General features: G+C 50.5%; 1 protein-coding gene across 1 annotated transcript in view; it reads left to right on the top strand.

Moving 5' to 3' along the window:
- adgrv1 (adhesion G protein-coupled receptor V1) overlaps positions 1-21,728 on the top strand; it is a 127,446-nt gene that overhangs the window by 33,500 nt on the left and 72,218 nt on the right. The window contains exons 26-57 of the mRNA XM_030359141.1: positions 184-261; positions 1,087-1,226; positions 2,094-2,459; positions 2,998-3,241; positions 4,067-4,282; positions 4,821-5,036; positions 5,585-5,829; positions 6,253-6,434; positions 6,880-7,387; positions 7,987-8,296; positions 8,584-8,793; positions 9,910-10,040; positions 10,402-10,501; positions 10,812-10,991; positions 11,405-11,568; positions 11,647-11,725; positions 12,801-12,879; positions 13,057-13,195; positions 13,422-13,563; positions 13,742-14,007; positions 14,719-14,894; positions 15,297-15,424; positions 15,640-15,821; positions 16,134-16,280; positions 16,395-16,475; positions 16,650-16,935; positions 17,660-17,782; positions 18,186-18,408; positions 18,830-19,034; positions 19,235-19,381; positions 20,307-20,562; positions 21,291-21,493. Of these exons, the coding sequence (XP_030215001.1) occupies positions 184-261; positions 1,087-1,226; positions 2,094-2,459; positions 2,998-3,241; positions 4,067-4,282; positions 4,821-5,036; positions 5,585-5,829; positions 6,253-6,434; positions 6,880-7,387; positions 7,987-8,296; positions 8,584-8,793; positions 9,910-10,040; positions 10,402-10,501; positions 10,812-10,991; positions 11,405-11,568; positions 11,647-11,725; positions 12,801-12,879; positions 13,057-13,195; positions 13,422-13,563; positions 13,742-14,007; positions 14,719-14,894; positions 15,297-15,424; positions 15,640-15,821; positions 16,134-16,280; positions 16,395-16,475; positions 16,650-16,935; positions 17,660-17,782; positions 18,186-18,408; positions 18,830-19,034; positions 19,235-19,381; positions 20,307-20,562; positions 21,291-21,493 (6,152 nt within the window). The remainder of the gene's footprint in view (positions 1-183; positions 262-1,086; positions 1,227-2,093; positions 2,460-2,997; positions 3,242-4,066; positions 4,283-4,820; positions 5,037-5,584; positions 5,830-6,252; positions 6,435-6,879; positions 7,388-7,986; positions 8,297-8,583; positions 8,794-9,909; positions 10,041-10,401; positions 10,502-10,811; positions 10,992-11,404; positions 11,569-11,646; positions 11,726-12,800; positions 12,880-13,056; positions 13,196-13,421; positions 13,564-13,741; positions 14,008-14,718; positions 14,895-15,296; positions 15,425-15,639; positions 15,822-16,133; positions 16,281-16,394; positions 16,476-16,649; positions 16,936-17,659; positions 17,783-18,185; positions 18,409-18,829; positions 19,035-19,234; positions 19,382-20,306; positions 20,563-21,290; positions 21,494-21,728) is intronic.

Genomic DNA, 21,728 nt, shown 5'->3' with positions numbered 1-21,728 from the left:
ATTCTCCGCTTTGGTTGACTTGCTGTGTTCCTGTGTGACTGTGTGTGACGTGCACTTCACTTTCCCTCTACCTCTACCTCTTCACCCACCCCGATACCACGCCCCTCCTCCTCCTCCTTTGGTTTGATTCTGACCTCTGACCTGCTGTGACCCCTGTGTGACCCCTGGTGTGTGATCCGTCAGTGGATCTGTTCCTGCGTGGGGAAGGAAGTGGTAGTGGGGAGAGTGACTCTGACCTCCTGCTTCCAGCCTTCCACCGAGGTGAGTCTCCCTATACCCCCCTTCCCTACCCGTACGCAAAATTACGATCCTACTATGGCCACGCCAATATCACGAAAAGACACGCCCGCCTCTATTTCTGATTGGTCCGTCACACACATCAACCCTATCTTTGATTCTACTGTCTATGGATTCGACTACCGCACTTTTGTGGCTTAATATTAGCTGCTATGGTTAGGGTTGAGGTTAGGGGTTAGGGGTAAGGGTTAGGGGTTATGGTTAGGGTTAGGGGTTAGGGTTAGGGTTAGGGTTATTGTTAGAGTTAGGATTTAGGGTTAGGGTTCTTTTGTGACGCTCTCGAATGCTCACAGTGACGGTACCATAGAGTTCTAAAGCGTCCAGTTGAGCTGCATGCAACCCGGCCAATCACAGACAGAGTAGGGTGGGTCTTGGCGTAGCCATAGAATTATTCGTAAATACGCTACCCGTACCCCAGCTGCTGCCCCTGGTCTCCTCCCATTGCTTCCCGGGCCCGGTCTCAACAGGATCACACGCTTGGCGTCCTAGTTCGGGACATTGATACGTGAAATGACCAAGTCGTCCCCACTCCTCACTCTTTGGTTATTCTACGTAGCTTACATCAAGATCCATACGAGCGAATGAATAACAATTATAATGCCATTACAGAAACAAATACAATATGTGATTTGGTTATTGCTACAAGGGCAGATTCACAGTTACGTTGCTCAAGTGGTAGTTAAACATTTTTGTGTTAACATTTCTCCTCACAATGAGCCGTCTGAAACACTTTGATCAGAACAGACCGCTCACTAACTAATTACCCCTTGGTGGTCGACTGATTGGCAGCCAACCTGGGGGACGCCGCCCGCATCACGGTGACCATCCTCGCCTCTGACGACGCCCACGGAGTCTTCCAGCTCAGCCCTGATTCGCTGGTTGTCAACGGAACGGAGCCCGAGGACGGGCGCAGTAACGTGCTCCTGCAGGTGAGACAGGCTGACGAACCCGACGGACCGGGGGGAGAGAGACAGTCCAGCTCCAATGGGGGAGAGACCTCCAGTCCAGGAGAGACCTCCAGTCCAGCTCCACTGGGGGGAGAGACCTCCAGTCTAAACCCACTAGGGGATAGACTTCCAGTCCAGCTCCACTTAGGGAGATACCTCCACATGGGGGGGAGACCTTCACTGGTGGAGAGACCTCCAGTGCAGGAGAGACCTCCAATCCAGGAGAGACTTCCAGTCCAGCTCCACTGGGAGACAGACCTCCAGTCCAGGAGAGACATCCAGTCCAGTCTGCGTTTAACGTATCAAATGTTACTTTGGATAAAACGGTTAATATACTTTGTGTAAGGGCTGGTTGAGGGAAGGGGAAATAGGACTCGATAGCACGACTCGGAGGCAGAGGTCTGGGAAGAGAGAATGGTCTCTACCAGGGTCAGTAGTGGGAGATCAGGCAAACAATCCTTCAGGGAGAAGACAACGGAGTAGTTGGGAGTAAACAAGCAGGAATCAGAAATCTGGGAACCGTAATAATCACTGAGGAAATGCTGGGACGAACTGCCACAGTGGAAAGGAAACACGCTGAGGAAATACACCAGGAGGGGAATGTTATAGAGGGACAGGTGACAACAATGAAGGTGTGTGTTAGCGGGTGATGGAGGATAGTCAGAGATGCGAGAAACAGGACAGGGAGTAATCGATGAAGAGGGTGAGATGTGACATTTAGCCGTATTTTTGAATCTTAGATGTATGTATTCAGTGAATATATATATAATATATATATGTATATAATATTGAAAACGCTTTGGATAGGTTTACCTTACCAGCGTCGCTCTCTCCTTGTCATCCTTCCAGGTGGAGCGCTCCTTCGGGGACCTCTCCAACGTGACGGTGTACTGGGAGGCGGACCCCGGCGCCGCGGGGGAGCTGGTCGCCAGCTCCGGCAGCGTGACCTTCGGCGTGGGCCAGAGCAGGGAGGGCTTCTTCGTCAGGGTGGCCGAGGACGAGCGGCCCGAGCTGGACCGGAGCTTCGGCGTCCGCCTGGTCAACGTGTCCGACGGGCGGCTGGGCGAGCCCGCCGACGCCACGCTGACCCTGCTGGCCAGCGACGACCCCTACGGCGTGTTCGCCTTCGCCAACGCCAGCCGGTCGCTCCGGCTGCCCGAGGCGGACGCCGTGGTCGGCCTCAGCGTGCGGCGGCAGGGAGGCCTGATGGGGAAGGTACGTGGAGGGGGAGACAGGAGAGAGAACAGAGGAGGGAACCGGGACCAGGACCAGATTCGGTTCAACTGCACCGACAGAGATATATGGTTGTTTCTCCTTCTTCTGACTAATGGACTTATTTTAAGTCGCTTTGGATAAAAGCGTTTGGTTAATGCCTTTGATGTTAATGTAAGTGTAAATGTAAATGTATTTGCCAAATAAGTACGCAGGTGAGGAATCCACCTGCTTTTTTTTTGTTGCTGCACATTTGGGGTTTGGTTGTGATGCTGTGAACACTAAAAAACACCATAAATCATTATTAAATATAATTAACATTATATACCCTGTACATTAGATATTAGACACAGGCATGGATTGAGATGTACAATATGGTGCAGAGTGATGGAAATGATTATAGATAGATATCACCACATCATAGGAAAATAACATTTGTTATTCGAATTTCATTTCATTCATTTGTTCCCTACCTGTAAGGTTATTTATTTGTGCTATTCAAACTGAATCCAGTGATGTCACGTTTACGTCACGTTGACAGGTGCGCGTGACCTATGAGACGCTGCGCGAGGCGGACCGAGCGCCCTATAGGACCCCTGGGATTGGCAGGGCCAGCGAGGGGCGGGACTTTGTACCCCTCTTCGACTCGGTGGTGTTCCTGGCCAATCAGAGCGAGGCCAACATCATCCTCCAGATCCTGGATGATGAGGACCCAGAGAGAGACGAGTCTGTGTTCGTGGAGCTGACCGGCGTTCACGTTGTGGAGGCGGCTCAAGAGAGGATTAGTAAGACGCTCAACATGTTTAGATAGATAGATAGATCATTTATTGTTCCCTTGGGGACGTTTTTCTCAGTGAATAGACAGAGAGACATGAACATTAACCACAACAACAACATAAAAACAGAAAACAACCGCTGACAAGACCCCAAAATCATATTTCCCATGTAGTACAAGGACAAATCTAAGGTTGTTGGCTTTTAAACCAACAATTAAAACCTTATTTTAAGCTGATGGATTGTGGAATGAATTATTGTTTTGTTCTATTGTTGAAGAGGGCTGGGTATCGAAACCCGCTACCTGAGGGTAATAGTTCAAAGGCGGTGAATAGTGGGTGTTTTAAATTTGCTCATTTTTTTACTGCTTTACTCTGAACTCTCTTTAACCAAGGGTCGAAATAGAAATGAGTCAGACCACAGATATCCTACATTATTTAGCATATAATAATAATAGAATTGTATTTCCTATTTAGCATACTTGACTTGTAACTGCCATTACAGCGACAGCGTCTATTAACTAAGATTTGGATTTCGAGGAGGAAGCACAAACTACACAAAACAGCGGGGGTGGCGGGGCTTCAGACCACACCCCTACAGTCAGAGTTTATTAGCTGACCATGAGATGTATATTTATACACTTTCTGACATTTTTCTGTCAAGATATTTGGCCAATGTGTAGTGTATACATCCTGCTGTGATATGTTTGAGGTTTTAGCATCCTGTTGTCTCTCTCTGTCCCATACCTTCCTGTCTAACCCACTCTATAATAAAATAGACAATAATAACACAGAAATCTTTTCAATCCAATCGTCGTCTCACCTCCCTTCCACCAGTTGTCGACTCCCCCCGGCTGGGCCCCCGGACGGAGGCCGTGGCCCAGGTCATCGTGGAGGCCAGTGACGACGCCTTCGGGACCCTCCAGCTGTCGGCGGCCGCCGTGCGCGTGGCGGAGGACTACGTGGGGCCCATCATCAACGTCACACGCACCGGGGGCATCTTCGCCGACGTCTCCGTCAAGTTCCGAGCCGTGCCGATCACGGCCACCGTCAGTGAGTGGCCGGCGACGCCTCCGCGGCGCCTCGCGCTTATCTGAGGCACTGCTTGTGCCTGCATTTCACATGTTTGTGCGTGCGTTGTGCGCGCTTGTACGTGCGTTGTGTGCGCTTGCCCCCCGTCTACTTTGTGAGGTTTCAGTGTACCAGTATTTCATCTGTGTTCAGATTCATATATAGACAACTTTATTAGTCCAAAGAGGGGGAATTCATTTGCAGCTTACCCAGTCCATGCACTTAAAACACTTCTCTCTTTATCATCGAACAACTCACAGACAGGACAAGATAGTTATATGTCAGAGGCAACAAATCAATGTACACGAGTCAGTACACGTGTGTGTTTCTGCCGGGTGAGTCACGGTAACGTTAACCCCAGTGTAACGTTAACCCCAGTGGGGTTAACGTTACCGTGTAATGTTAACCCCAGTGTAACGTTAACCCCAGTGGGGTTAAGGTTACCGTGTAGTCCTCTCTCTACGCGTTAACGTGCAGAGGGAGGACTACACGGTAACATGCAGTCCTCCCTCCCTGGTAGGCGAGGACTACAGCGTGGCCTCTACGGACGTGGTGCTCCTGGAGGGAGAGTCCAGCAAGGCCGTCCCCATCTACATCATCAACGACCTGGTCCCGGAGCTGGAGGAGAGCTTCCTCCTGGAGCTCATCAACCAGACCACCGGGGGGGCCGTGCTGGGCGAGCTCACGCGCACCATCATCACCATCCTGCCCTCCGACGACCCCTTCGGAGCCTTTGGTTAGTGGGCGGACACTAGGGTTGCAGTTAGATTGACGCACCTATGAAATCAGGTTGCGTTGGTCTATCAGTGGATTTAACTGTTAAACCCTAAACTTAGAGACACAGGGAACTTTGATTATAATTCTGCTCACTGTATCCTCTTCGTCCTCCTTCCCCTCTTCCCTCTTCCTCCCTGTCTTCCTCCTCCTCCCTCTCCTCCTTCCCCTCATCCTCCTCCTCCTCCTCCCCCTCATCCTCCTCCTCCTCCCCCCCCTCCTCCTCCTCCTCCTCCTCCACCGCCTCCTCCTCCTCCCTGTCCTCCACCTCCTCCCCCTCCTCCTCCTCCCCGTCTTCCTCCTCCTCCTCCTCCTCATCCTTGTCCTCCTCCACCTCCTCCTCCTCCCCCTCCTCCTCCTCATCCTCCTCCCCGTCCTCCTCCTCCTCCTCCTCCTCCTCCTCCTCCCCGTCCTCCTCCTCCTCCTCCTCCTCCTCCTCCACCTCCTCCTCCTCCACCACCTCCTCCTCCTCCTCCTCCTCCTCCTCCTCCTCCTCCTCCTCCTCCCTAGTCTTCCAGGCGGACCCGGTCACCCTGGAGGAGCCGGGGTCCGGCTCCGTGGAGGTGACCCTGCCCATCGTCCGTACCGCGGGAACCATCGGGACCGTGGCGGTCCGCTGGCGGGCCACCGTCGACGGGCAGCTTGCCACAGGGGACCTCCGACCCGCGTCCGGGGAGGTCAGCTTCGCCCCGGGAGAGACCAGGAAGACCCTCAGGGTGGAGGTCCTGGCGGATGACGTCCCTGAGATCACTGAGGTAAGGGGAAGATCACCCTGAAGCGTTGAAGTTGGTTTGGTTTTAAGCAGAGATGAAATGAACGTAGAGGAACAGGATTAAGTGTACGTGTTTTTGCGCTGTATATTGTTGTCATTTTGATTGCTCATATACACTACGTTTACTGGACCTTAGCAGAGTGACCTTATTAGTCATCCAGTTGAGGGATTAAGATAGTCAGTATGGTGTTTACATGGCCACTAAGGTAACCGCGTTACAGTGACTAGCAGAAATGACACACACTCTTAATCCAAACGTATCATTCAACGATACGTGATTGACTCTAATGCTAATTCGGAACACCGGCTATACCGATGACGTGACGAGGATGATGATGAAGTTACCATGGTAACAAGGCAACAATCGTCTTTGCGTTGATGGTTTCCTCTTCACTATGCCTGCTAGACCATAAAGGTGGAGCTGACGGGCGCGAGTAACGGCGGGAGTCTGGGCGGGACCACGGCGGTCAACATCACGGTGCCCGCCAACGACAACCCGTACGGGACGGTGTTCTTCGACCGGGCCGTGTACCGCGTTCAGGAGCCCCTGGACGGCGTCTACATGGCCAACATCACGGTGCGCAGAAGGTAGGTCCCCCCCCCCCCCCGTCGGCCTGGAGATACGGAGAGAGAGTCAGGTGGAATTAAACTTGTCTGAAAAAACATTCACTGGTAAGAAGAGCAAATTGAATTAACGGATGTCTTGGCGTATCCCTTAAAACACAGCCCCTTTTGCCCAACCCCTTAACACCTAACCCCTTAACACCTAACCCCTTAACACCGAACCCCTTTACACCTAACCCCTATACACCTAACCCCCAACCCTAGAGACACAGGAACCTCTGATTATATTTCCTCTCACTCTGTCCTTTACGCTCTCCTCGTCCTCTGATATATTGTATACTGATATATTCGGACCAATCATTTGACATTTGATGAAAGTATCTGCCAAATATAAACCAAAATGACTTCCTCATCCATTCCCTCCTGATTGGATCATCCCTTCCTCTTCATCCTCTGTTCGTCACCCCAGCGGCGGGAGCTTCGGCCGCATGGAGATCCTCTACAGCACCTCGGAGGTGAGCCTGGAGGACCTAGTGGGCCTGGCCCAGGTGGCGGGCCAAGACCTGCTGCTCTATTACGACCCTCCCCAGCCTGGGGGCCTCACGTCTGGGGGAGGGGAGTTCAACATCACCGGCGCCGCCGAGCCCCTGACCGCCTGCGCCGCCGCTTGCCTCAGAGAGCCGGCCTGCGGGGCCTTCTCCCTCGCCACGGGGCCGCCGCCGGGGGCGTGCTCCTGGGCGACCTCCGTGGAGGAGCAGGTCTCGGCGCCCGCCGGCCCGGCCGTGACATACGGGAGGAACGCCACGGCGACGGCGGTGCTGCTGGGCGGGCGAGCGGGGACGGGCAGCGACTACACGGCGGTGACGGCTCGCCGCGGGTTCATGGAGGACGGGCGGGCCACCGCCCACCTCGCCGTGCCCATCCTCACCGACAAGCTGCCCGAGACGGACGAGAGCTTCGCCATCGAGATCCTCAGGGTAGGCCGGTGTTGAGTCGGGTGGAGGGGCTTTTATTTTGAAGGTGTCGTTGAGATATTGTGTCGGTTAGCGTGCTGATTCTGAATGATTGACGGCTGTAGGGGGACGCTGTAGACCTGGAGAGGAGCCTTCCATGTTCCATTCATTTACAATCTATTCAAATGCAGGATCACCTTTCTTATAGTCCTCAAATAATATGCAACAAGTATGTAGCATACAAATGTACTTATTGTAAGTTGCTTTCGATAAAAGCGTCTGCTTAATGCCCTAAATGTTAATGTTAATGTAACAAGTGCTTGATTTGGGGGATTATGTAATTCCATTTTATTCCAAATATTTTAAAGTTAAATAATTCAATTTGGTCTACCCCAACAACTTCATGATGAGTAATAAGTAAGACCCGCTGTGTGGACACCGCAGTTAGGGTTAGGTTTAACCCAAACGGACTGATACGTTGACGTTTTAAGAATATTATTTTCTTTACTCGTTAAATGATTCCCGACATGCCTAATAATAAAACGACCCCCTGTGACACACTGTGGCGTTCCCCGTGCGTAGATAGAGCTGGTGAACCTGACTGTGGCGTTCCCCGTGCGTAGATAGAGCTGGTGAACCTGACGGTGGCCGAGAGGAACCGGCCCTCCGTGGGCCGGCCGCGCCGCGCGCTGGTCACCATAGCGATGAACGGGGACTCCTTCGGGGTGTTCCTGATGTACAGCCTGAGCCCCGACGCCACGGAGGACGGCCTGCGCCTGGAGGTGGGGGAGGAGCCCCGCGCCGTGGCGCTGGTCGTAGAGCGGCGGGGCGGCAGCCTGGGCCGCGTCACCGTGGAGTGGGGGTTCGTCGGGGGAGGAGCCACCCCGGGCGAGGACTTCACCGCCAGCGGGGGGACGCTCGTCTTCAATGACGGTACGCAAACAGAATCGAGCTTTAGCTTGAGAGGAGTTATGTGAAGGAAACACTGCGGTGTGTGTGTGTGTGTGTGTGTGTGTAAGGAAACACTGGGATGTGTGCGTGTTTGTAAGGAAACACTGGGATGTGTGCGTGCGTGTGCACACACACGCTTTTGATTGGTTGATTGATTATTTATAACTTTAACGTTGCTGCACCATCTCCCTCTCTGTCCCCCCATTCTCCCTCTCTGTCTCCCCTCCCCCCTCCCCCTCTTCCCCCCCCCCCCCCCTTCCTCCCCCCAGGCGACGTGAGGCAGACCGTGGAGGTGTTGATCCGTAGCGACAGCGTGCCGGAGGACAGCGAGACCCTCCTGATCGGCCTGATCCGCACCGAGGGGGGCAGCCGCATCCTGCCCAGCTCCGACACCGTTACCATAGTGATCCTGGCCAATGACGACGTGGCCGGGATCGTGGGCTTCCACCCGGCCTCGCGCGTCGTCGCCACCAGAGAGGGTGGGGGTCCTTATCGATAATCAGAATAACGTTGGGTTTACGTGGAGCGTTCCTCAGCACCTAGAAACACAAACGAAAGGGAAGGGGGGCGGGATTATCTCTCTGCGCTGATCTTTACTTTACGATGTTTGGGATGTGTGGGTTATGAGTGACATGTCTGAGGACATATACATCGGCTCACCCTTGATTTATTCCCCCTTATCTTTTATTTCTTTTTATTTTATTTTAGTATTTTTAGTATTATATTTTATGTTTTCTTCATTCATCTAAAAACCTTTAATGGCAAGCCTTCAATGTTAACTTTCTAATAGTGGTGCACCCTTACGCCGTTATCACGTTTTTTATTTGATCATATGTATTCTCTTAAACCGTAGTCTTTTACCTGTGAGGTGCTTCGAGATATGGGCCATAGAAACTCTCCAATGCATTGTTATTATCATTATTAGTCAAAAGCATCTGCTTTCACGTGACCCGGCATTGAGGCCCGTTCTAAACTATGATGAACACGCGCAGTCTCACTCTCTCTCCTCCCCTTGAACGCCCCCCCCTCGCGAGCGACAGAGGAGACTCCGGTCTCCCGTTCCCGACGCTGAGTGGCGGTGTAAGGGAATGCCGCCGCAGCAGACGGGGAGCAGGGGCAGTGTGTCATCATGGAGGGTGTTGAGTATGCATGAGAGAGCAGCGAAACACTAAAGACCCTCTAAGGTGTAGCCTTACACCTCACATCGTCGGGACGAGCGGGAGGCTGCAAAGATAAAGCGGTAGTGATGGCGTTTCAACAAGTGTTTTATCAAAAGACACGATTTGACGATGCATCTGTAAATGTAAAAAAATAATTATAAAATGAAATATATATCCGCTTCCATTAACTTGCAGAGTGACAGTAGCCTAACTCCTGTTCATATAAGTGAATGCACTTTTAATTACATTCCAGGTATTTCCAATGTGTATAAAACAAAACTTTTAAAAATCATCATCTGCTTGTACCCTATACAGCTCAGATGCACGCTCAAACATGAATGCCGCCTGATATGCCGAAAGCAATCGTTTGTCTCCAAACATAACAGATTGTTGGATGGATCTTTGTAGCTGAGTGTGCGTTGCTCTGTGTTCCAGGAGAGCTGCTGTCCTTGCTGGTGTTGAGGACGGCCCCTGGCCTGGGCAACGTCACGGTGGACTGGTCCATTCAGGGTCCCCTGCCGAACAGAACCTTCCCCAAAACCTCAGGGACGCTCCTCTTCACTCAGGTAAGACCGTCCTGCACACTGGATCAGAGGAATGGAAGGCTTGATTTGAGGGGTTCGTCAGGCTGGAACGTCTTCAACCAGGGCTCCACTGAAAAGACCCAAATTCCCTTATCTAAATATATGACCAGACACTAATTAGATGCTGACTTAATGAATCTAATTTATTTAATGTGGGGCACACATTGTTGCACGAAGGCACCTTTCATCCAGCATGCATTCATGTCATTGAGTCGGACCAGGCGTCCAATGGATGGGCTGACGTTAATGATTGATTTCAGTTCAGAGCAGGCTTTTGATACTCCTGTCTATATTGTGTACATGCAATCACTCAGGATGTTAATAACAGCCGCGTTCTTCACAGGGAGAGCTGAATGGCACCATTGTGCTGCAGCTTCTCGACGATGCCACACCAGAAGACCAGGACGAATACAGAGTGGTGTTGTCCAACATACGCACGTTTGGTAATCAGACTGTTGTCTTTGTCTTGCAGACTGGTCCGGGATTAGCTCACTGATCATCTCAGACACATAAAATACACTCTCACACACACACACACACACACACACACACACACACACACACACACACACACACACACACACACACACACACACACACACACACACACACACACACACACACATAAACGGTTGTCTTTGTCTCAATGACCGCCCCTGGATTATCTCACCAATCTCCTCATGAATAAACCTCATTAATCAACATCATTCAGATTTTAGATTTGGTTTTGATTATCTGTCACTCGCCTCCCAGGGGTTCCAGTGACGGGCCAGGCCACGCTGGACGAACAGGGCACGGAGGCGGTGGTTACCATAGAAACCAGCGACGAGCCCTTTGGGATGCTGACCATTGCGGCGTCCTCCCTCCACATGAGGGTGGAGGAGCGCGACCAGACAGTGAACGTCTACGTCCAACGGGAGTTCGGGACCTCAGGTGGGTGAGCTTGATGTGGAGGAGGCGTGGACTACTGAAGGTACTAGGTTAAGTCTGTAATACTGTAGGTTCAGTCTGTTATACTGTAGGTTCAGTCTGTAATACTATAGGTTCAGTCTGTAATACTGTAGGTTCAGTCTGTAATAATGTAGGTTCGGTCGTATGTTGCTGTTTTGGTTTGCTCAACAGAATACGTACAAATATGGAAACGTTAGTAAAACACTGTGCGAGTTGGACTTAAAGAACGATAAAGAAACGATTAATGAATAAATAAATAGATTAACAAAACTAAATACAAAGATATTACTTCATAATAACAGATGCAATGCTTATTCAATTAAAAAAAACTGAAAAGAAAATAGGAAAATTGTTGTAAATTGTTCTATAGCACTCTCTTCATGCTGTCTGTGCAGGGGCCGTGAACGTCTCCTACGAGGTCATCAGAGGGGCCCTTAGCGACCTGTCCCAGGTGGAAGGGGCCTTCGCTGAGCCCGGCCAGGACTTCATCTCTGCCGTGGGCTCCGTGGTGCTCGGGCCTGGACAGACCTCCGTGGCCGTCCCCGTCTCCATCCTGGACGTAAGCAGGCGACGCCCTTTCTGTTCCTTAAGATGATGCATGAAAAACGCCGGCTTCACCACCGTCCACTTTTCCCAGGACGACATTCCGGAGCTGCAGGAGTTCTTCCTGGTCAACATCACGTCCGCTGTCCTCATCACAACCCTCGCAAGGCTAGGTACATGTTTTGTTTGTTTTGTGAAAACGTATTGGAAGTGGCTTTGAACGATTCGCTGTTGCGTTGTTTGACCTGGTTTTGTGCTTTTCTGTACAGATTGTATAGACTTGATCTTTACCCCCTCGTTGTCTAACTTGTCTTTTGCATTTCTCACCTCTTTGCGTGTTTGTCGAGTAGAGGTTGTGCGTTGCACTCTATCAGGTAACATGAACATCAACTTTCCCCTTAGGAACCGCTTGCGTAGTCCACGCTTGAACTCCCTTACCGTAACTCAAACACAAATGTTACAGCAAAAAGAGAGCAAAAAAAACGTTAAGCCAGCAACCGCCGCTTTTGCATAATCCCAAACCGCAGCCCGATTTATGAATGGTTGCTTAACTCTAGAAAGCGTTGAGTTGGCAGAGTAGGTACTGAGAGCCCTGTTACACCGGGAGACTCCCATCATACTGCAAGGTCCTTGCTTTTGCTTGAGAGATCTTTTAGTAAACACACACAGGCCTCCCGCCCGCCCTCCCACCCGCTCTCCCGCCCTCTCCCCCCTCTCTCTCTCTCTCTGGAAGCGCTCATTATGTGGTCAGGAATGGTAAGATTGATGCTTTCAGTGATTGAGGAAGCCTGGGGATTCGGTGGTAGCGCTGAATAGCACACAGTGTGGTGAGCGTAGGCTAAGCCAAGGCCCCTGAGCTGGCCTCCGGGTGAGTCCCTCTTGGACCTACAAGGGCCGGGAGAATGGGGGGGAGTGGGGGTACTACTCAGAGATGGGGGAGGGGGGGGAGTAGGTCATAAATCAGTCTGCACATAAAGAGGTGATTTCTCAAGCTCCGGGGCCACTTATGGTCGACATGTTGCTCAGATATAAACCCAGGCTCCAAATGTAGCATGACGGAAGTTTAAAACCTCCCGGCTGTCCCCCCCCGCCATCGCAGCCTACCGTGTTGTAGACGCTTGCCCCGTAGGAGACACAAGCACATGGCCGCTCCATTCCCAGTGGTAGCAACGAGTTGCTTTGAACACAGAGTAGTATAAACATAACAACAACCCTTTTAATTGTGTATGTGTGTTTGTGTTGTCCTAGACACAAACGATTTAGTGGCGGAAATTAGCATCGACGCCAACGACGGAATCAGAGGAGTGATCGAATGGACAAACACCATGTGAGTGAACCCTCTGCTCTCCTTCATGTATCAGTAGAAACACTAGACAATAATAACGACCAAATGTAGAATCAGCAAGGCTGTGGCAAAGAGTATCTCAACAACTCAGTCAGTCGTAACAAGTAGTCCCTTGAGCTTCTTACTGGAATAATTTGGCCAAATCCTCCATGTGACCAGGTTTGAGGTGAACGAGTCGATGGGGGTGCTGTCTCTGGTGGCCTACAGGAACAGAGGGTCCTATGGGAACGTCTCCCTGTCCATACACGCTCCTGACCTGGAGGCCCAGCAAGGACTGGACTACGATATCAACCAAACGGTCAGACCCCCCGCACGTATATGGGCACTCACTCACACACACACACACACACACACACACACACACACGCACACGCACACGCACATGCACACGCACACGCACACACACACACACACACACACAAACATTCATAGACGCAGCTTCCGTGTGGATCCATGTGTGTCCGCACACAAACTCGTGGGCCCACGATTGATCCGCTGAATAAACATCCTGTGTGCGCGTCCAGATGCTCCATTTCGTGGAAGGCGAAAGGCACAAGTTCGTGGAGGTGCAGATCATTGACGACAGCATTCCAGAGGGACCCGAGAGATTCCAGCTGATTCTCTCCAGGCCCTCTCCTGGCCTGGAGCTGGGAACCAACACCACGGGTAGGAGACCTCGACAGACGTTTGGTTCCCATGACCAAGCACAACTTAAAACCCAATCCAAACCAGCGCTTCTATTGATTTATTTAGGTCCAATCCCATTTCCAAACGGCCCTTTTAACTGCGACCAACCCCAAAGCGCTGTAACGACATCGCACCGGTGTTCCGTGTGTCTCCGTAGCGACGGTGAACATCATGGCGAGCGACGACGGCCACGGCGTCCTCACCTTCAACGGCAGCCGCCACACGGTGCTGAAGGAGCCCACGTCGGCGTCGCGGCCCGGGGAGGGCGTGGCCACGCTGGACGTGATGCGCAGCCCCGAGGAGGGCACCTTCGGCACCGTCACCGTGACCTTCTCCGTCACGGACGCCAACGGGAGCCTGGCCGTGGCCGACCTGAGGCCAGCGCAGGGCACGGTGGTTCTGGAGAACGGGGTCCGCTTCAAAGTAAGGGCGCGACTGTGAGACCCGCACAAAGAATAAAGAATAGAACAAATATCGCGTCAGAGAACCATTGTACCTCCTAATTTTACCCCCTCATTGTCAAATTGGTCTTTTGCATTTCTCGCCTCTTTGCGTTTTTGTCCGGTAGGGGCTGTGCGTTGCACTCTGTCAAGTAACATGAATAACAATGTTTGCCCGTAAAAACCGCAATGTGCTTAACAGGTGTAGCAAAATGAATGCTAATTAAATAAATATGATGGAAAGTAAACCAGCGAGTGGAATACAACAGCACTCCCCCCAGACATAGATCCCATACATGGTAGAAGCAGAACACTGCAGAACTCTATAACTCTACCAAGGCAAACACAATACACCTGCGCACACAGTACACTGGCTCATAACCAAAAGCCTGTGAAAATAAAAAAGTCTTGAGAGGAAACGTGCTTCTGAGCTGAAGTCCTGTGTCTCGTTCTCTCTTTCGACCCACGTTGCTGTTTCTCTTCACTTTCCAAAAAGCACAAAATGATATCACAGAACCCATTTTGGTTATGGATTGTTGCAGTATTGTAGACAGACATGCAACAAGGGATAATCAAATCAACGTTAGAATGATGTCTAGGAATAGGGGAGATTCCTTTTTTGGTTGCGTTTGAAGCAGCAATATAATTTGGTTTGTTCTAAGTGTTGATTGTTTTGTTTTGTTTTTATATCCAGACATTGGAGATCTTTGCGATCCTGGACGCTGAGCCAGAAGCCAACGAGACCTTCACGGTGAGCCTGTCCAGCCCCACCGGAGGAGCTCGCCTGGGGGAGCAGCTGCAGACGTTCATCACCATCCTGGAGAACCTGGCCCCTTCTGGACTCTTCCGCATCGGCCCCTCCCTCAACAGGTGGGCCCCCAGTCACCATGGAAGGATCTGGGACCCCCATTAAAAAGTCTTGCTTTGAGAGTGTTCTATCTCATGGGGGCATTAGCTTAAACAAGTGCATGTTCAGATATTAGATATTGGCGAAAAATCAGAAAATAGGTTTTTAATGCAGCAGCACACAAGATATGTTTACAACAAATAAAACAGACCGTAGCGGCCCTAGTTCAACATAAAGCCCTTTTATAGGTGTCATGGATACGTGTCACTACTGAATGGAATCCCTCTGAGGTTACAAAACTAACTTGGTGTTCAATACGAACATGATTTGTGCCCACATTTCAATTCCAGTTGACTATGTCTAAAGTGAGGCGGCCACACGTATGTTATCTGTTGGAATAATCTTTTTGTCTTCTTGCTGCATAGAACTAATTCAGAAGTGGTGGCCCATGAGGACGGCACGCCGGTCTTCCTGACCGTGTCTCGCAGTAACGGGTTGGAGACGGCTGTCAGTGTGGAATGGGAGACCCAGGCAGACACAGCTATCGGTTCTGGTAAGATAGCCTTCCTCTTTGGTTTCAATCCCCATTGATCCATCCCTGTAAATTCACATATCTAATGAGCTGGCTCCAATACTGTATGCTGTTTTTAGCTGCAATCTATTTTCTATTTATTATACTACTTATGTATTTCACTCTTTTTGATTTACGTATTGACATTTAAAATTGTATTTCTTTAACGTTTTTGTTGTATTGCATTGCATTTGTAGAGGGCGATCTTCCAGTGATGGGGGTTTACCAGGACTTTGAGGAGCACCCCACCTCAGCGTGGTGCTCCATCCCAGAAGAGGCCTCGTCTCTGGCCATGAGACTGGACAGGTCCCCCTCCGTCGGGTCCACCCACACACTCGCCACTCTCTACCGCTGGCAAGGGGTGTTTGTACCAGTAGAGGTAGAGAACCTATCCTGACTCTAAAGACCTTCTATATGCGGTATACTGTATCAGGCTGTTCTATGTTACGCTGTTCAATACAATGCTTCGTTACTTTGCTAGTTTATGCTATGCTAGTGCTAGGCTAGGCTACACTACCATCCTACCATACTATGCTATTCTATGATGTGCTACGCTATGCTACACTTAACAATTACACTATACTATGCTGTTGAATAAATGACGAAAACAACAAAAGCTATTATTATATAACGATCCAATTAATTCTCCACCACACTGTAAACTCCCTCCTCCGCTGTGTGGTGTCCATAGTCTGTGAGGATCCAGGAGGCCAGTTCTTGCGTGGGGTTTGTGGTCAACGGCACCACCTTCATAGCCATCACCCACGGCAGGCCCATCTCCAACCCGGCTGCCAACCTCAGCGTCTTCAGACTAGAGCCAGACCTCAACATCACACTGGTAAATACTGCACTGCACTCGTGGTATCCAAAACGATGCACGTTTGTAATGTTAATGTTCTTAAGGGCCTAGGTGTCTTTTCAAGTGTTGCGTCGTATTCTCTCTCATCTCTAGGAGCAAACCCTTGGTGTTGAAGCGCTGGATGTGAAACACTTCTCGGTCGAAAGCACGGATTATCTGATCGCATCAAGCCAAGTAAGACTGGAAACAACACCTTGTTAACCACAGCTCCACTGTGTCTCAAGATCCCAAATGAGAACTTCATTGAATCCACTTGACATTTTCACAGCAAATCCCTAAACATTTGCTTCTCTGTTTTCCTTTGTTTACTTATGTTATTTGTTCTGTATTTTTTTTTCCTCGCTCCAGGTTTTCGTCCGCACCGGCACGCTCTTCGCTCTCCTCCAGACACTTGCCCTTCCTCGGGGCAGTGTCAGCGTTTCGCCGCTGTTTTCCCACTCCTCTTCATCCTCCTCCTCCTCCTCCTACCTGGTCACCTGTGTAGACACGCCCTCAGACGGCTGCTCCATCCACCGCTGGGCCGGCGGAAGTTTCCAGAACGACCCCCTGACCCTCCCCCTCCAGGGCAGGGCCCACCAGGTGGAGGTCATCCAGGCGGACGGGGGGGTCACCCTCCTCTTCGTCGTCACCGACGGTGAGGAGACACGGCGACCACGTTTACACTCAAACAGAAAAATCAAAAAATCAAACCCAGAAATCAGTTGTGTTATGTTGAGCTATGTTCCCATAACTAAAGCGGATATCTGATTTGAAATGTGAAGTATAATATTGTCTCGTACTAAGTATTAAGTATTAAGAGACATCTTCACAAATGTCAATGCTTCCTGAGGACCTGATCCGCCCATGTACGGCCAAGGATTTTTGCAATTTGCTCGAGCAATTTTTAAGTACATATTCTCCGTTTACATTGAGGGGTTTGTGCGGTCGGCGGCGGTGGGCCGACTCACATCGACTGGCAAACGTTCAGAGAGGCAGAGAGAAAACCAGAATACGCATCCCCTTGGAGACAGAAAAACAACAACTCATTCACTGTAATTCCAACTCACTGACAAAGGCCATTATGGACACAGCGGTCGTTTAATTAAAGTTAGTTTCAGCCTGATGATCATGTCTGAAGACTGGAGGGCTAAGTGGAGGCCTCTGGCTGTTTGTAGTTTACAGCAAGGGGCCGATTCAGTGGTTTCGGTTCTAAAGAGAGGAGAACCAAAGATGGATGTTTAGATGCTATAATTTGTCACTGCTGGGTGTGTGTGTTTGTGAGGGAGAGAGAGAGAGCAGACCTCCTAACTCAACATTACTATGTCGCAATAGTGCCAAAGAATGCCGTATAACCATTTGTGTGTGTTTGCTCTCCCCAGGTCCTAGTCCATCCTGTGAAGTGTTTCGTTGGGCCTCAGGGAAGGCTCAGCCTGAGCTGGTTCAGTCTCTCCTCCACCCTGACCTCACCTCCATCCACCCCTTCACCCCTCCTTCTGGAACTAGTACGTATAGAGACACTTATACAGCAGCATTGATACATGGTGCATCATGTGCTATGGTAGGTAACTAGCCTCTCCTATAAATGCTTTCATTAAACTTTAACGCACACTGTGTTTGTGTGTGTGTGTGTGTGTGTTTGTGTGTGTGTGTGTGTGTGTGTGTGTGTGTGTGTGTGTGTGTGTGTGTGTGTGTGTGTGTGTGTGTGTGTGTGTGTGTGTGTACGTGTGTATTTACGTGTGTGTGTGTGTGTGTGTTTGTGTACGTGCGTGTGTGTGTTTGTGTACGTGTGTGTATTTACGTTTGTGTGTGCGTGTGTGTGTGCGTGTGTGTATTTACGTGTGTGTGTGTGTGTGTGTGTGTGTGTGTGTGTGTGTGTGTGTGTGTGTGTGTGTGTCCGTCCTCTAGCCTACATGCTCTTGGCCGGCAGCAGCAGCTCGCTCCTGTACTCCTGGGGGTCTGAGGAGGGCCAGTTCTCCCCGGTGCTGGGGGTCCCTGCGGCCCTCAGCTACCTCTCCCTGGCCGTGACGTCGCTCGGTGCCTCCAGGACCCTCCTGGCTTCCAGCGGGGCCACCGGCTCCACGCTCTACCTGTTCACCTCCGTGTCCAACCAGTCTGACTTCATACCCAGGTGCCCGTTTGTATTTGGTTAATTGCTCTTTGCCTTCCTGGCAATTTCTGATTTCTGATTTAGTGTATTACAGTGTCTATTTATGTAGTCAGTCATTTATGTATTCATGAATATATTCGACATCTAATTACTATCGGATAATATTACTTTTTAATTAAAGTTTAGGGTATTTAACAGACGCTTACAATATATCGCTGTCGGTACAGTAAGGATGGTCATAAAAACAAGTACCAAGCACTAACAATCGCTAGGTTAACCCATTCCCCATATACAACAGAGATAAATAGGATAAGATGCTAGAACATACATAAGTGCTTAAGAGGGGTGTTCTTATATTCAGGAAAACGAACTGGACCTAATACAACAGTAGACAGCAATGGTTCCTTCTGTGATCCTTCCCTCTCTCTTTCCCCTGGTGCAGCCACGGCGAGCTGCGCTTTGCCCCCGGCGACAGTGAGCTGGAGATAGCGGTCAACGTTCTAGACGACGACATCCCAGAGAGGGAGGAGAACTTCCGGGTCGCTCTGAAGAATCCCAAGGGCGGGGCGGAGATTGGGTTCGGCGGTCAGGTGACCGTGGTCATCCCGACCAATGACGACGCCCACGGAGTCGTCGGCTTTGCCCTGGTACGGTGTCATCCATTGTTTTCTGGGTCGGATTATTTATTCATGTTCTGGATAAAATAGTTTGGGGTTTCAAATTGGTTTTGGAAAATATCTTGATGATAACGGCAGATGTAATACGGGTGATGCGTGTTTTCTTTTTGATTGTTGCCAATGTATTTAAGATGAATGGTTGAAAGTACTTCTCTGCCGTCTCTGTGCAGGAGTCTCTGTACATGGAGGTGGAGGAGCTGGAGCAGAACAACCTGATCTCTCTGAAGGTGGAACGGTTGAGGGGGACCTTCGGCAGACTGACGGTCCACTGGGTCGCCAACGGCAGTCTGCCGGACATATTCCCCACCTCGGGAGTGGTGAGCCAGCCCATCCGGGAACAGCTTTTACAAACCGAATTTCCTATTTCTGGATTCACAGACATATTTAGAGCTGCGCTATGTAACTTTTCCAGTGCGGCCATTTACTAGATTAAAAAAATACAGGAGCTAAGAAGTTCGCCAGGATAAACACGTCAATCCATCCAGGGAAATTTTATCGGTAAAGTGTCTAATCACTATACCAGCCGGAACATGCCCCAATCTCGTCTGATATCGGAAGCTAATCAGGGTCGGTCCTTTTTAGTACTTGGATGGGAGACCATCTGGGAATACCAGGTGCTGTAAGCAAAAAAAAAAGAAGACTTAAGCTGTGTTCGAAATCGTTCCCTATCACGGATATTGTGCACTATAAAGGGTGCTCGCGATTTTGTAGTGGTGTTCGAATTCTCAGTGGTTAATTTCATGCACTATATAGTGGACTTAAAATACCCACAATTTGAGTGAACATAAGATGTTCCCTACATGTTACTCCCGTATACCACAATGCAATGCGGTCGTGTTCTTCCGGGGGAGAAGAAGCTGAATAACCGCAAAAACGAATACATTTAATGATGGAGTCTCCGACTTTCGTTTAGAAATGTCAACAATTTATTTGGGATTTAACATAGAAAATGTAACATTCAACATCAATACAACCACCATGAGCTTTCCTCGTGAGTGCCCTGTTTGTTTACATGATGTGGGCGCACACAAATACCCGGCGCATTTTCTGACGCAAGTGACGTATAGAAATGTTCAGCGTAGTGTCCGAATTCTTGTTTGTTCGTTCCCTATATAGTGCACTATATCATAAACACTATATAGGGAATAGTGAGTGAGTGAACAGGGAACGATTTCGAACACAGCTTTAGAGTCACCAGTCCCAAACAAATCTCAACCCGTTCAACCCTTTCTTTCCCTGCAGGTGTTATTCTCCGAGGGCCAATCGGAGGCCATCATCACGCTGTCCGTGGTGGCAGACGGCGTACCGGAGGGCAGGGAGCATGTGACGGTGGCGCTCATGGACGTCAACACCGTGGGGCTGGAGGAGCCGGCGCAGGCGGCCACCATCGCCCCGCGGCGGGCCCACGCCCTGCTCACCATCCTGGCCAACGGCTCGCCGTACGGGGTGATCGGCTGGCACATGGACTCGCTGTTCGCCAGGGTGCAGGAGCCCACGGGTGAGACACGGCCGCCGCCGGCGCCGCTGCTATGCTCATGCTTGGGTCGGCCGCTGGGCTGGCGGGAACTAGGACATGATGTCATCACGGCGCTCGGGCGCTACATCGGGGCGATTTGTGGCGTGTCGCGCTATTGGGCAGCGGTGGAGCGGCAGAGTGTGCGAACTGCACGTGTATTCGCAACAGCAGCCTTAAAAACAAATGAAACATTTTAAATAAATATGTGTTATGATGGAAAAGCTACGCAGTGTGTCTAATAATGAACTGTTTTATCATCAGGTCGTGTTTTTATTCATGGTGAGCTCTTGTTTTTGTTTGTGTCCTGTCAACGTAGGAGTGGGATGTGTTTTTCTAGATTGGGTTTCTTTCTCGTGGGATGTCATGGTAACCACAAGCTGGGATTTACTGTAAATGGGCGGGGGGGGGCGGTGGGGTGTTACTCGTGGCTTCCAGGACTTGAAGTAAGAGAGGATTTAACTAAATCTGTGTCTTGGTAGCGGGCCTAGAATGTCAAAGAACTCCATTGTAACATGACTGCGACCCACACGCTCTGCGCAATTATGCAAACCGACGTTTATTTTTAGCGTCTTGGCTTTGGCGTTGTTTTCGGAGCTGTTAAACCAAAACGCACTTTCTCCGTGTCAGTGAAGTCGAGCTTGTTGTGAAAATTGAAAATGGCAAACTAATTGGAAAATCCTTTCCCCCTCCTTCCCCAAAAACGACTCCAGGCTCTCCGATCAACGTGAGCCTCTCCATAGTGAGGGAGCAGGGCTCCTCGGGGAATGTGGCGGTCCGACTCCAGACCAGGCCCGCCCTATCACAGCCCCCGGCCAACCAGGCCTCCGCTGGACTGGACTATCTGGCCAGGGACGCCACGGTGGTCATGGTGGACGGGGCGACCGTGGTCCTGGTCACCTTCACCATCATGCCGGTAAATACAGAATTCAGCGCGGTTCTAAGGAGCTAGCATAAACCTACTATCTACTACCTCTACTGCAGCTATGCACTAAACGTGATTATGAGGTTCCACACGCCATTGCATCCAGGAAATCGATCTCTGCATTGTTTTTCCTTTGTTCCACCGCCCACACCCCGACCCTAGACCATTGCCTGTCTGAAAATGATATAGCGCTACGTGTAGCTCCAACTCAAACCACTAGAGGGGG

The sequence above is a fragment of the Gadus morhua genome, chromosome 6 (assembly GCF_902167405.1).
Source record: "Gadus morhua chromosome 6, gadMor3.0, whole genome shotgun sequence".
Taxonomy (NCBI): Eukaryota; Metazoa; Chordata; class Actinopteri; order Gadiformes; family Gadidae; genus Gadus; species Gadus morhua.
The sequence above is the reverse complement of the archived record's forward strand: the minus strand, read 5'-3'. Positions and strand labels throughout refer to the sequence as shown.